General features: G+C 51.9%; 6 protein-coding genes across 6 annotated transcripts; 5 read left to right on the forward strand and 1 right to left on the reverse strand.

Moving 5' to 3' along the window:
• The first annotated feature begins 2,931 nt into the window (after positions 1–2,931).
• BO94DRAFT_212371 (uncharacterized protein) lies at positions 2,932–3,944 on the forward strand. The gene is made up of 3 exons (XM_025606164.1): positions 2,932–3,167; positions 3,226–3,285; positions 3,343–3,944. Exons 1-3 carry the CDS (start codon positions 3,073–3,075, stop codon positions 3,911–3,913), a joined length of 726 nt encoding a protein of 241 aa, XP_025463949.1. The 5' UTR covers positions 2,932–3,072; the 3' UTR covers positions 3,914–3,944.
• Positions 3,945–4,789: 845 nt separating this feature from the next.
• On the forward strand, positions 4,790–5,987 carry BO94DRAFT_549576 (carnitine:acyl carnitine antiporter; the record flags this gene model as incomplete). Its single annotated transcript, XM_025613454.1, has 5 exons — positions 4,790–5,038; positions 5,087–5,135; positions 5,194–5,210; positions 5,269–5,882; positions 5,939–5,987. The coding sequence occupies 5 exons, from the start codon at positions 4,790–4,792 to the stop codon at positions 5,985–5,987; spliced, it is 978 nt and encodes a 325-aa protein (XP_025463950.1).
• An 832-nt stretch (positions 5,988–6,819) lies between these two features.
• On the forward strand, positions 6,820–7,975 carry BO94DRAFT_474399 (uncharacterized protein; the record flags this gene model as incomplete). Its single annotated transcript, XM_025608511.1, has 2 exons — positions 6,820–6,975; positions 7,034–7,975. 2 exons carry the CDS (start codon positions 6,820–6,822, stop codon positions 7,973–7,975), a joined length of 1,098 nt encoding a protein of 365 aa, XP_025463951.1.
• Positions 7,976–8,308: 333 nt separating this feature from the next.
• On the forward strand, positions 8,309–9,728 carry BO94DRAFT_212324 (putative ubiquitin conjugating enzyme). The gene is made up of 3 exons (XM_025606163.1): positions 8,309–8,798; positions 8,872–8,964; positions 9,043–9,728. The coding sequence occupies exons 1-3, from the start codon at positions 8,642–8,644 to the stop codon at positions 9,297–9,299; spliced, it is 507 nt and encodes a 168-aa protein (XP_025463952.1). The 5' UTR covers positions 8,309–8,641; the 3' UTR covers positions 9,300–9,728.
• Positions 9,729–9,853: 125 nt separating this feature from the next.
• On the reverse strand, positions 9,854–10,867 carry BO94DRAFT_549579 (RTA1 domain-containing protein; the record flags this gene model as incomplete). Its single annotated transcript, XM_025613455.1, has 3 exons — positions 9,854–9,944; positions 10,010–10,084; positions 10,161–10,867. 3 exons carry the CDS (start codon positions 10,865–10,867, stop codon positions 9,854–9,856), a joined length of 873 nt encoding a protein of 290 aa, XP_025463953.1.
• A 1,042-nt stretch (positions 10,868–11,909) lies between these two features.
• Positions 11,910–13,237, forward strand: BO94DRAFT_627316 (C6 transcription factor; the record flags this gene model as incomplete). The annotated part of the gene is made up of 2 exons (XM_025617409.1): positions 11,910–11,989; positions 12,128–13,237. Exons 1-2 carry the CDS (start codon positions 11,975–11,977, stop codon positions 13,235–13,237), a joined length of 1,125 nt encoding a protein of 374 aa, XP_025463954.1. The 5' UTR covers positions 11,910–11,974.
• Positions 13,238–13,260: the final 23 nt, after the last annotated feature.

Below are 13,260 nucleotides of genomic sequence, written 5' to 3' on the forward strand. Positions count from 1 at the left end.
AGCGGTATGATGACTATTCTCCTGGGTCCCAAGTGCTTGTACTAACGATTCCTAGACCACCGGTGCCACCACCTCTGGTGCGACTACCCTGAGCACTATCACCAGCACTATCTCTAGCTCCTCTTCTTCCGATTCTTCTTCCTCCAGCTCTAGCTCTGGAAGTGGATCCGGATCCCAGACTGGCAGCTCTTCCAACGGCTCTGGCGACTCCACCGCCACCGGAACTGCTCCCTCGTCCTCGCAGACCTCTTCGGGCGCTGCTCCCAAGCTTGCGGTTGCCGGCAGTGGAGCCGTCGGTGTTCTTGGTCTGGCCGCTATGTTCCTTCTCTAAATGATTGACGACGCCTGAATGATGCGATGCCTGGAGGTTCCAAGGCGCCAAGCGGGCCTGTCGAGACCTGACTTGGATTGTTTCACTATGATGGTTTACGACTTCTACGTTTCGATTGCAGCTTGTATATGTTAATAAGATGGGTCATACCATAATGGCTAGTAGATAATTTGCGCGTTGCCCAGGACCTGGTTGTGGAGCAGCAGCATGGATGGAGTACATGGATGACCAAGGTTAGGCAATGCAGCTTGTTGAATGGTTACACTCTTTATTCGTTCGGGTTATTGAATAAAATGAGTTTCTGACTGGCGCTCGGACGGCCGATCTTTTGTTGTAACGTAGTGATGATGCGATCCACGCAAGCCGATCATCCTTGCCTGTGTGATGTCGGTGGTCCCACGGCTTGGCAACCGTCACTGTCCTGGCGCAACGTCCCAAAGTATGGCATGCAGCGAATTGTTGGCTGAGTGGTCAGGAGGTCTGATATAATTGTAGCCAAGGCGACGATATATCTTCTACAACTGAAGTAGCGCATTATTTACATGTTGCTATCTGCGCTACAGCACATCAGCCAGGCTAACCCAACTCATACTCCGCCTACTGTTGGGAATACTTGTCTTTGAACTGGCACAAACCCACCGCCTTTGCTTGCTACAGGCCTGAGGTATTCAGCTGTCGATTGTCTGACTCCATATGTCTCTACAATATTGTATTAATCCGTTTTTCGATTCCGTACTCAAATTGCTCTACTAAGTAAAATACGGACAGATGGCTGGGTAGCTGAAGCAAACGCAGATGAGCCTTCCATTGGATCCTGTGAACAATTTCAATGTTTGTTCAGCTTCCTTCGGTGATTTATTTGCGAAGCGCGCTAGCACTGAGCAATACTAGGTTCAGTCCTGCTAGGGAAGTTTCCAGCTCCAAGACTTCTCATTAATCCGATAGTTTGCTCAATTTCAGCTTCCTGATTGGTTGTTCAATTCACTCATAACGTGACTTAAACTATATTGCCAGTACTCACCGCTTCAGCCCAATAAGGGTCTCAGAGGGGGTCTGGGGGGGGGAAGGCCCCCCAGTCTATATTCAGACTGTGGGTCTGAATTAAGTACTGCATTTTTAACTGCTTGACTGAGCCCTTTAAAAGCGCTCAACAGAGCCCTTTAGTAGCGCTTGATGAAGGCCTTTAGTAGCCCTTTAAATACGCTCAACAAAGCCCTTTAAATGCACTCAACGAAGCCCTTTAGGAGCGCTCAACGGAGCCCTTTAGTAGCCCTTTACATGCGCTTGACGAAGCTCTTTAAATGCGGTCAAAGTGCGTTGCATGTTGCTTACTAAGGCGCTTTGCAATGCCTTGGGCTGGGGCTTCCCGCAGGCCAGGACCTAGTATATATCGGAGGCCAGGTTACAGTTCCGTCTCCAACGAACAACACAGCCAGCTTCAGCTTAATCCACTTGCAACTCCAGGGAGTGAGAGCCATGAATTTATCCGTATGTACTAGGCTACTTCACAGTGATATCAGACCTCTGCAGGCAAAACCCGGATGGAACTAAATTCGGATCGAGCTGAGCAATAGTCAAAGCAACACCGGTCTGAACACCGGAGTGTTTTTTAGAAAAAAAGCCGGTGTTACTCTAGTACAAGAGGGTGGCCTATATGTTCTGGTTACACATGTTAAATTCACACAGGGGCACGAGCATGAGGCAAATGGGGTAGGAAAATCCAGCACGATGATAAAGGCGTTGCTGTCGTCTACCAAACTGAGGAAGACATCCTTGTCGGCGCCGACGGAGTTAAGTCATCCATCCATTCCTCTTCTGAATCTAACATCCACGCATCGATTCAATAGAATTGGCTCCAAGGTTATTTGCTCCATCATGGGAGACCTCGCCCCCATTACAACGCGAATATCTTCGTTAATCTAGACACCGGGTTCTATAATATTGCAGCCCCGCATCAACTTCTACTATGTATTCCTATGGACGCTGCCGGATGTTCCTAGAGTCGGACCTCCATATTGCTGATGGAGTCACGCCCGCTAGCAGGATCAAGAAGGAGCCGCATATCTGGCGCGCTCTGGGGCTCGAGAATGTACTGACTGTGGGGAAGGGGTTATTCTGACGGGGGATATGATGACACCGTACAGGATGGAAGGGGTGCTACACAGCTGTCGAAGGTAACGGGGAAGCTTGACGGAAGGGATCTCCAGGTGCGGAGTACTCCGGACTGCAATGGCTGAATCGAATATAATGTGGAAGTGCTGGAGCGAGAGGTTGAGGCTGTGTATTGTATGCCTTAGGAACAAAAGTCGAAAGGCGTGTCCTGCACCGAAGTTGCTTCCTGAGGCCGAGGTTCTTCTCGGCAATTAATACGATATTTACTAGAATCAGACAAATTGTAGTATATCTAAAAATAGACCAATTATGCCCGGATGTCAATATAACACTATGTATAGTATAAAAGGATCAACGGAGTCGACCCAACAACACATGACAGCTCACATTCCGACGATCCCTGCATAATATAACGTCATCCAGGAACCTCACCACTTCATTCAGCCTATTCCGACCTCGGTGCAAAGACCAAATCCGAGCTCCGAGTCCGAGCCATGACGGGTATATGAGATCAGTCTATTGTATTGTGTACTTCAGGTTGTAGACGTGCTCTAGCTTTTCTTCTTGAGAAAAATATCCTTTTCTGATCTTAATCGAGTTGATCGACGCGTCGTGCCTTATTGGAGACGATGGCGAGGATATCCCAAAATCAGATTATCGCGACATTGACGTCCAACCCTGTGGCTACGGGGATCTGCGCTACAGCTGTGTTGGGTATTGTTTGGTAAGGTGTATCTACTCCGTACCTCGCCATTGTATATCATGGCTAACAGAGAAATCAGGACGATCCATGATTTCCGAGAGTGGATAGCTTTTGGGACGGGCGGATCATCACCTACCTGGTCGTGAGACTTACCTGCTACCTATCCCTCTGGTTTATATGCTAATACCACGAACAGCAGAGGTTACTTACGCATGACCAAACTCCGCATCAAACAGGCCCTCTCGAACAACAACCTCCTCGATGCGTCTGTTCTCAAACAGACCGGGCCCTCGTACCTCCCTTCCGCGCCTCTTCCTCCCCGCCGCAGTCCCCGCCCACACATCATCCCGCGCATTCTCCCCCAACGCCAACGCCCCGAACCCATTCCCCCAGCCATGCTATCCCGCCTCCACTCCATCGTCCCCGACCTAGCCTCCGCACATCCGGACCTCTTTGAGCTCAGCCCCAGCAAGACGGAAGGCAAGACAACGGATGGGTTGTATGCGCGCGCGGATGTCGATACGCTGAACCCGGTGACCAGGGAGGTAGCGATCCTGGACCGGGAGATCGCGCATGTGCATCCCACGGAGTATAGTTTGCATGTGTGGTTGAGTGAGCGGGATGCGAGGGCGGTGATTGAGAGAGGCTGGGGAGCGAGGTTTCCCCCGTTGGAGGGAGTGCCGCCCGGGTGGGTGTTTGTTTATGCTCCGCGGGATGAAGCGGAGATGGATGTCGTGGAGGGCATTGTGAGAGCGGCAGTGGGGTAGGTTACGGAAGTGAGGGTATAAATCGAATTGTTGGGATGCATTCTGGTGTTAGAATGGTGGTTCATTTCTGGATATATAATGGAATGGTTGGAGTGGATTTGAACCGGAGTCCGGGCTTGTGCGTATTTGCCTGTCTGGATTGATGCATGTGAAAGCTTGGCGGTGGGTGGCAGTGGCGATGACGAAGCGACACGTCAACTGACAATGGACAGTGCATGTGGGACATCGCATGAGCTGTGGCACACTGGCACTTCCTGTCGTCCGTTGCTGAAATCCAGCAGGTTGTTGGACGGGAACAGATGACCGGAGTAATGGGTTGAAGGCTTTGGGTAAGGCAGTAAGACTGCCCTGCCCGCATGTCGAAGTCAATTCGAGTATGGTGTCCGTTCATCCGATGCCGGCCATTCTGGTTCAGTGGAGCTTCATATGCTGGAAATGAGACAGTATATTGAGAATAGAGGGGCTTGAAAGATACAACGGTCGTAGTTAGATCTCAGGGAACTGCACAGTGAAGCGATATCAGATCACGCAACTGCTCCACGGAGCCCCGGTCCGTCGGTTGCAGGTGGATTGCTGGGCCGAAATCCACGGGGTGCCTTTCTCGGAAGGCCCGTTGATCCGCGCCGAGCCGAGGTCCGGGGTATCGTTCCCTTGCTTGGTCATTTGGAGCGTGACCGTCGCAAAGCTACTTTTCCCTTCTTCTCATTTCTTTCTTTAATCTGAATACGTGCTACTTCTGACTGCTATTTTCGCTTTGTCTTTTCGTTCTCAACGTCGTCGCCTCTTTCATCTTCTGCTACCGCTCGGGACAAGACTTCTGCCCCAGCCTCCTCCCCGCTTTATCTCCCCGCTCCTTGCAACTTCATACCTGCCACCATGGCTGATTCTCCTTCCGTCGCTGAAACGGTCCCCAAGGATGTGATCGTCCCGGAAGCCAAGCCCGTTAATCAGACCGTTGCTCAGATCCGCTCTCTGGCTGCTGGTGCTGCTGGTGGTGTTTGCGCAGTGGTCGTTGGACACCCTTTCGATCTGGTGAAAGTGCGGTTGCAGACTGCGGAGAAGGGCGTCTACTCGGGTGCGATCGATGTCGTGAAGAGGACTGTGGCCCGTGAAGGCCTTGTTCGCGTAAGTTGTCAGGCTTATCTGTGTTGGCGCACATGCTGACTAGCATAGGGTCTCTATGCGGGTGTCTCCGCTCCCCTGGTGGGAGTTACGCCGATGTGTAAGCTTCTTCTGCACCATATCTTGTCGCAACTACTAACAATCCGTTTGCACTTCAGTCGCTGTCAGTTTCTGGGTACGTATACTAGCTGGCACAGCTGTCTCGTTTGCGCCGATGCTGACGGTCGAATCAGGGTTACGATGTGGGTAAAACGCTTGTCAGCAAATTTTCCGAGGTTCGCGTGGAGAACAACACCCCTCAATACACCATCGGCCAGATCTCTGCTGCTGGATTCTTTTCGGCCATCCCCATGACGTTGATCACGGCCCCCTTCGAGCGCGTCAAGGTGCTTCTGCAGATCCAGGGTCAGAACCCTCCACCTCCGGGTCAGAAGCCCAAGTACTCGGGCGGGTTGGACGTTGTTCGGCAATTATACAAGGAGGGCGGTATCCGCAGTGTGTTCCGTGGTAGCGCAATGACTCTGGCTCGTGATGGTCCGGGATCTGCCGCATACTTCGCAGCATATGAATATATCAAGCGCACTTTGACCCCCAAGGATGCGCAGGGCAATGTCACCGGTCAACTATCCATGCCGGCGGTTCTGGCTGCGGGTGGTGCTGCCGGTATTGCCATGTGGATCCCTGTTTTCCCCGTCGATACCATCAAGTCCCGTCTGCAGAGCGCACCGGGTCGTCCCACGATCGGCGGCACAATTCGCACCGTGTACGCCAGCGGTGGCTTCAAGGCTTTCTTCCCTGGATTTGGTCCCGCTCTGGCACGAGCTGTTCCTGCCAATGCGGCTACCTTGTATGTTATTTCATCCCCGGTATCCTTTGTGGGTAATGTTGCTAATGTGTCAACAGTGCGGGTGTCGAGCTGGCTCACCAGTTCATGACGAAGCTCTTCGATTAAACGATACACTGCGCGCTGCAGGTACGGTGGTGTAAGTCTATCGGTATCTTCGAGGGTGGCGTTCGTCCTTTCGTCCTTCTGCGGAAAGCATTTTGCAAGCCTGGATATCCTTGTTTTCGACTTAGACTAGACAGTTTATTGGTTATCTGTACTAGTGCTAGGAATGTGCATTGCATAGAGATTTTGTCTTTTGATCAACATTTCGAGTCGACCTGGTTCTCTCGCATCTATAAATAATCCATCGTTCTATGGCCTAGCGCAATAGCTGAAGAGGTTCTGGCCAGTGAAAGCCAAGGTTTCAAAATCAGTAGCTGAAACATTGTGGCTTGAAACTTATTGTGTTTTGGCAGAGAGAAGCATAATATCTCTCGAAGCCTTTGGACAGCGAGCCCCTTTTCTGCAAACTCTTTCCACGAAGCCTCCTGGTTCTGGGCTAATTGGAATTGCGCTATCACCAGTTCGTGATAAGGGCAAGACCAGGGTCCATCAACGACGAACGGCAGTCGGGTCGGGCAACGCAAGCGTCCGCCAAGGCGTCCGAGCAAAGCGCCGACTCGTATACCAACAGCGGCAGGCCTCCTGATTGGCGGCAAGTGACGCGGGCGCCCACTCAGCCGCAGTCGGAGCTAGTCAGTAGTCGGCAAGTCAGTTACTGCCTGCGATTTCCCGTTGCCGCCTGATCCCCGGCTAGCCTCTCCCCATTTATTAGTCGTTGCTTTTCTCCTCTTCACCATCGTCGTCATCATCAATCCCATCCATCCGGTCGTCTTTCTTTATCATACCCATCCACTTCATCAAGTCTTCCGGATTGTCATACGGATATTGTCTCATTATGGCCATCTCTTCCCTCGTTCGGCGAGGTGTGGAGGCTGTCTCAGACTTCAGCTCTCAGCAGCCTACCCCGAACCAACCCACCATCCATTTCGCTGGATGGTTGTCCGCTCTTTTCGTCTTCACGGTCCTGGCATTTATTGCCATCGGCTTTTCGGTAAGCTGCAATTTGAATTTATGATAATGTGAAGGGCACTCTTTGACGCGTATTTCAGGTGGAGTACACTTACGGAATGCTGGTTCCGACCCTCGCCGCTATTGAAGACTCCAACCCCGATATCTACGTCCGTATCGATACCAACTTTGATGCCAACAAGCCCGTCGATGCAAACGAGCCCGATGCCGACCCTGAGATTGAAGCTCCCCGGCCCCAACCCGTCACCAGCAAACTCCGTACCACCATTCAGCACCTACGCAATCGTGCCGGCTTCCTGTCCCGCTTCCGCGGCCTGAGCATGCTCACCACTTACGGCCTCGCGCAAGTAATGGTGCTCTCGATCATGCCTTTCTCGATCGATGCTTTCCTGTCTCAGTTTTTCGTCAGCATGATCACCAGCGTTCTCTTGGCCAACCTCCAGTTGGCGTGGGTTCACATTGTCATTTCCGAGCCTTCTCCCAAGCGTTTCTACCAGCGGATCCCCGGCTTTGATGCCTGGAAGAAGATTGCTCCGGTTGTTGCTTTTGAACACACCGTTACTGCTGCCTCCTACTACATCCCCCTTGCGCTGACCAGTGCCTGCGGTGGCTTCAAAGGTGCCGAGAACCCGGCTGACGGTGATGCCCCGGCTAAGACTATTGCGAGCGCTGCTACTCTTGTCGCCCTACCTGCTCTACTTTCTTTTGTGGTGTCCATCCCGGCCCGGGCTATCTTCATCCGCGTGGCTGCGTCTATGCTTCCTGAAGAGGATGAGTCTATTGTGCCTTTCGACCGTTCCTTTGGCGGCAAGGTCTCCCCTGCCATTGTGGGAGGCAGTGGCAAGCTGAGCATCACGGATGCTTGGAAGACCTTTGATCGGCCTGCCCTAACGCGCTTTGTCAAGGCCATCGCCAAGGGCTTCGCCATCGAGGTTGCGGTGGTTGTGCTTTTCAGCACGCTGCTGATCGCCCAGATTTGGGCCGGTGCAGTGACCTACGGCTTCGCTGGAAACAGCGCCTAACCATAGTCAGAAACCGATGTGTGTACAAGTTGAAGATCTAACCGGCTACGACTCTGCTCTCCTGTATGACTCTATACATACCTCCCTACTCGTTGAATATAAGCGCTACTGCATAGTTTTGCACGTCTGTCCTAGGCGGCTACCTGTAACTTGATCACGATGAACCCGTTTTGAACTCGTTGCAATTCGTAGCCCGATAAACCCCGCTTCTGTGATGATGGGTATGGTGTGTGACACGAGGCAAAATAGGAGTGAAGCCTGACTTGGACGGCCCTGAGCTTGCCTGCATGGAGGGTTACTTCGCGGATCCCTAGCCCCTAATAATAATATCATCCCGCCAGGTACTCGTTCACGGCCGGCGTTATCGTGCAGCCCCGCCTCCCACTCGCTCACCGCCCTGGCATGAGCGATTCTTCCCCATCAACTGACAGTCTCTTCGTGACCCTCGGTCTACCTACCTGTTCCTCCCAGCTACGCCTCGGGGATTTCCCTCCTACTCTCCTCATCCCTTCCTTCTCCTCTGCCTGACTTCCTCCCCATATCGAGGGCCGTATCTCTGCCCACCACCCACCATCCACCCTCCTCTTCTTCTCTCTACCCCAACAGTGGTCACTTCGCCCCTCACCTCCTCCCCTCCCTTACCCCTCTCCGCCTTCTCTCTCAATCATGGCAACGACACCAGCCGGGCGTATGCTCTCGCGTCAACTGCAGCAAATGCAGTCGGACAAGGACATTCCGGGGATTAGTTGCGGCTTGGTCGACAGTAATGTTTTCGAATGGGAGGTCATGCTTATGATCTCCGATGATGTCAAGCTGTACGGTGGTGAGTCTCGTATCCCCCTGGTCCCATCTTTTGAGCAGCCATAATTAACACTATTTACTTGGAATCAATATAGGAGGTTTCTTTCGCGCCCGTCTCACCTTCCCAACCGACTACCCCCATATGCCACCGAAGATGAAGTTCGAGACGCCTTTGTTCCACCCTAACAGTACGTCCACCTCCGGATCCCTTCAAAAACAAACCTAAGGCCATAATACTGATTACATGTCTTGTGAATGTTGTTTAGTCTACCCTAACGGTGACGTCTGCATTTCCATCCTCCACCCCCCGGAGGAAGATAAATATGGCTACGAATCCGCGGCCGAGCGCTGGTCCCCCGTGCAAACACCCGAGACGATTCTCCTCTCCGTCATCTCCATGCTTTCGAGTCCCAACGACGAAAGTCCTGCCAACGTCGAGGCTGCCAGATTATGGAGGGAGGACCCTAAGGAGTTCAAGAAGCGGGTGCGCAAGTGCGTCCGGGACAGCTTGGGAGAGGAGTGAATCCACATCCTTCTGTTCGTGGCGGTCGGTAGTGAACAAGTCTCTCTACCTCGGCTATTTCTCTCAATATCTACTTTCAACCCGTCTTCTTGTTGTGAGGCTGCATGATAGACTGAACAGCTGGACCATTTGGCGGATGCACTTGATGTCTATCGATGAGATGCATTTTCATGTTCACTTTCACTTTTTTCTTTTTATTTCTATTCGCCCATCTTTATTCGCTGCGGAGTTTGTTCCTTTGTTCTGACTGGTTTAGGACGGAGTCGATTCTAATGTTCTTTCTATGCTTATTTTCTGGCCACCTGCATGCATCCATGCTTGTCGTATGTTATTTTGCCCTGGTTATATATCCCGTTGGATTGCTGTCGGCGGATTTCGTTCCGGTCGTGGCTTATAAGAAATGCGATGGTGTCGTAGTCTGAAAAAAAAAAAACAAACAATGAACTGGAACTGAAATCTATTATCTGATCATAAACGCTGCTAGGATGTCGAACTCTACTCCAGCAATGGGTATCTAGTATTTATATGTATGGTTGGTAGGGATGTATACGATATCAGGCCTTGTTCTTGACCCCCTTCCGGATCGACGGGAGGAACAGTCCTGGGTAGAAGATAGTAAGCAAGCTCACGGCCAGAGCCATCATCCTGAATTCAGTTAGTACTATCGCCCATCCATCCATCTATCGACAGATAATATGACGTTGACTTACATCCCATCCAGGACCAAAAATTCGTTCTCCTTCTGCATGAGCGGATTTCCCCATCCACCCGCCATTTCCGGAATACTGCACGCACATCATCATCAGCACCAATGCCCTCAACGCACATATAGAGAGAAGAGGGAAAGGTTGGTAAACTCACCGATAAATACACCTAATCAGCACGGTAAAATAAGCCACAATACCCGCCACAATGACCAAACGAATATTCTTCCGTCCATTCGTAGCCTCATTATCGAACTTCTCGCCGGATAAACCAGGTCCCTTTCTCACCACGCGAACAAAAAAGTCCAATGCTAGTAACCCGCAAACAGTCATCGTTCCAACCTGGAAGGCAATACCCGCGACCATGATATCGTCGCCGACTTTGAGGAGGGATTGGTTAGCGCTGCCTGCTGCAGCGGCGACGCCGCCGCCCGCGGCTTGGAGGATGAGGGATCCGACGTCACAGCTGATGAAGATCCAGGTGAAGAGTTGGGGTTTGAGACGCGAGTATTGAGGGCCGAGGGAGAGGATGACGTGTTTCAGGGTGAGGTAGATTCCGGCGGCGATGAAGGTGGGCGCGAGTACGAGACAGACGATTTGCAGTTTGAAGGCGCCTTCGTTCCAGGGGTTGTGGTTCATGAGAATTCGTCCGATGTAGCCGGCTAGTTCCATGAAGGCGCCGATTACCATGGCCGTCATCATGGTCCAGCATCGGAAGTAGATCCCTAGTCCGAGTTGGAAGGTTCCGCAGATGCCGAAGAAGACGGTGAAGAAGATGTTGCCGCCGAGGTTGGGGTAGTATCCGTATGTGGTGGATGTGACAGGGCATTCGGGCGTGACGTGCGTGCAGGTGAGGGCGCTCATGGTGGCGGGTTTGGTTGGGATGAGTGGAGGGTAGGTGGATGGGTGGTGTGAAGGAGAGGAGGCCAAAAGAATGACAGATGGAAGGAATTAGGACAGCAAATCGCTAAGATGTCGACTCTATATGATGTGGAATATGTGCAAGGAAAGGAAGGAAAAGAGAGGGAAAGGCAGAACAAAGAGAGAGAGCCTCGACGTCGGCTTTGATAGAGATAGGGTGGTCATCTTGATCGAGGTGCTGGGGATTAGACCTATTAATACAAGACCAACTAAGAAATCTAAAGTCGACCGTTCTTTACCCCGATTTGCCGGGACTTGGTGACGGCCATGATGGGTGGAGCGAGGCCTGTATAAAATCCCTGCAAAGGCAATGCTGATTGGGTCGCTTTCGTTATCGTTCTCGTTCTCGTTCTCGCAGCGCCCCACTGGGCGGTCGTATCCGTTGTTATCGCCGACGGCAGCGTTTCTCCGTCAATTGCGCTGGTTGCTGGTGTGGAGAGCGTGAATGTCTTGGGTACATGTTTCTTGGCTTCATGGATAGTTCGGATCATGTCAGAATCCCAGAGGAATAGATTTGCGTCATCCCATCTGTTGTTGTTGCTGGAGTCTGATGCTGTAGATATCGCGGTGCCTGGACAGGACTCAGTAAGCATGCAATTTAACCGGCCCCATAGTGGCCGTTGTGGGTACTCACATCTCCACCAGTGTCATTGCGCCCCTTTTGGTGTTGGGGTTGAAGAGAGGAACAGCAATCATGAACAGCGATGCTCATTGCAATGGCTGTCGGGATGCCGATGCTTGATCCGCACATGTCTCCGGCCAGAGCGAAAAAGAGGGATCGTCTGAGATTGTCGATGCCCAGGAAATGTGCATCACGTGACCACTCCGGCGACTTAGTCAGCCCACGTGGGCACGTGGGGACCTCGCCAGCATCTCCGACTCTCCGTTCCAGCTCATCCGATGCCAACCTTGCATTGATCGAGTCCACCGTTGTCAAATAGGCTTCCAGTATGCGCCAGACTTATAGGTGCGCCTAAGCTCGCAAAGGATAAGACCTGGGGTCAAATTGATGGGAGATGCCGCCCAGAAGGACTCATACCAAATCACGCAATGGTTGTGACCAGTGTAAGAAGAGACGCGTCAAGGTACGCATCACATCCCTTGCTTCATCCCGAGGTGTTTCAGAAGGATCATCTTCCTTGGAGCCACAACGGTACTCATCTAATGTCGGTGCGGCCCACAGCGTTCTTCTGACAGCGTTAGTGCGATGAACGAGGCCCACCATGCTCCAATTGCATTAGTCGGGAGCTGAAATGCACATACTTCAATATCCCGGGAGCACGAAAAGAGGCCAGTCCACCAGCAGCAATCCCTGCTCCTATGCAATCCCCCAGCAAAGTAGCGCCTTCGCAAACAGCAACTTATGCCAGTCTACCTCTCTCCCGCAACGGGCCATCTCCGTTAAAATTCGCCAGTCTACGAGAGCTCGAGTTGATGCACAAGTTCTCCACGGAGACCTATCAGAGCCTTTGCAACGAGCCTACGGACCACCATGTGTGGCAGTCCGTTATTCCACGAAAGGCTCTCGAGTATGACTTCCTCATGAGCGGGGTATTGGCAGTTGCATCTCTGCACATTGCATCGGAACGTGAACCGCCAGAAGCGCTGTCTTATATAGATACGGCTTTGGAGTTCCATGATCTGGCATTTGCACCATTCCGGCATGCGATCGATAACCTCACTCCGGCGAACTGTGATGCTGTGTTTGCTCACTCGGTCCTTACAACAGTTATTGGTATAGCGCTTCCACAACTGGCTGCCACACGAGAAGATAGTCAGAGTATGACCGAGAACATTATCGTTGTTTTCGAACTACTGCACGGGACCAGTAACATCTTCAGCATTAGCCGTCCATGGCTCCAAGATAAGCTGTTCACATCCCGACGGGGCTTTTGGGAAACCCAGCTTTCCATATTAGACAGTGAAACGGAGGCTGCTCTGGATCGACTAACCGCGTTAAACAACGATATGCTGGCTGGTGCCAATGTGGAGCAACACCGCGTTATCAAAAATGCAGTATCCCTCCTTCGCCGCTGTTTCTGCAGATACGATCATAACCGAGATGTGGCTTCCATCCTTGCCTGGGTTGCAACCGTTGATAAAGAATTCGTCCATGCTCTGAGATGCCGTCAACCTCTTGCACTCTTAGTTCTCATACACTGGGGTGCCCTTCTGTATGAGCTCGATGGAAAGGTGTGGTGGGCGACTAACTCTGGGAGAGCTCTGGTATCCGAGCTACTAAGAGCTCTTCGTCCCTGTGACGTGCGATGGGAAGGCGCTTTACAGTGGCCAAAACGGAAAATAGGCCTCTGAAAGATGTCTACGGGCTGATATAC

This window comes from Aspergillus sclerotioniger (genome assembly GCF_003184525.1).
Source record: "Aspergillus sclerotioniger CBS 115572 chromosome Unknown BO94scaffold_29, whole genome shotgun sequence".
Classification (NCBI taxonomy): domain Eukaryota; kingdom Fungi; phylum Ascomycota; class Eurotiomycetes; order Eurotiales; family Aspergillaceae; genus Aspergillus; species Aspergillus sclerotioniger.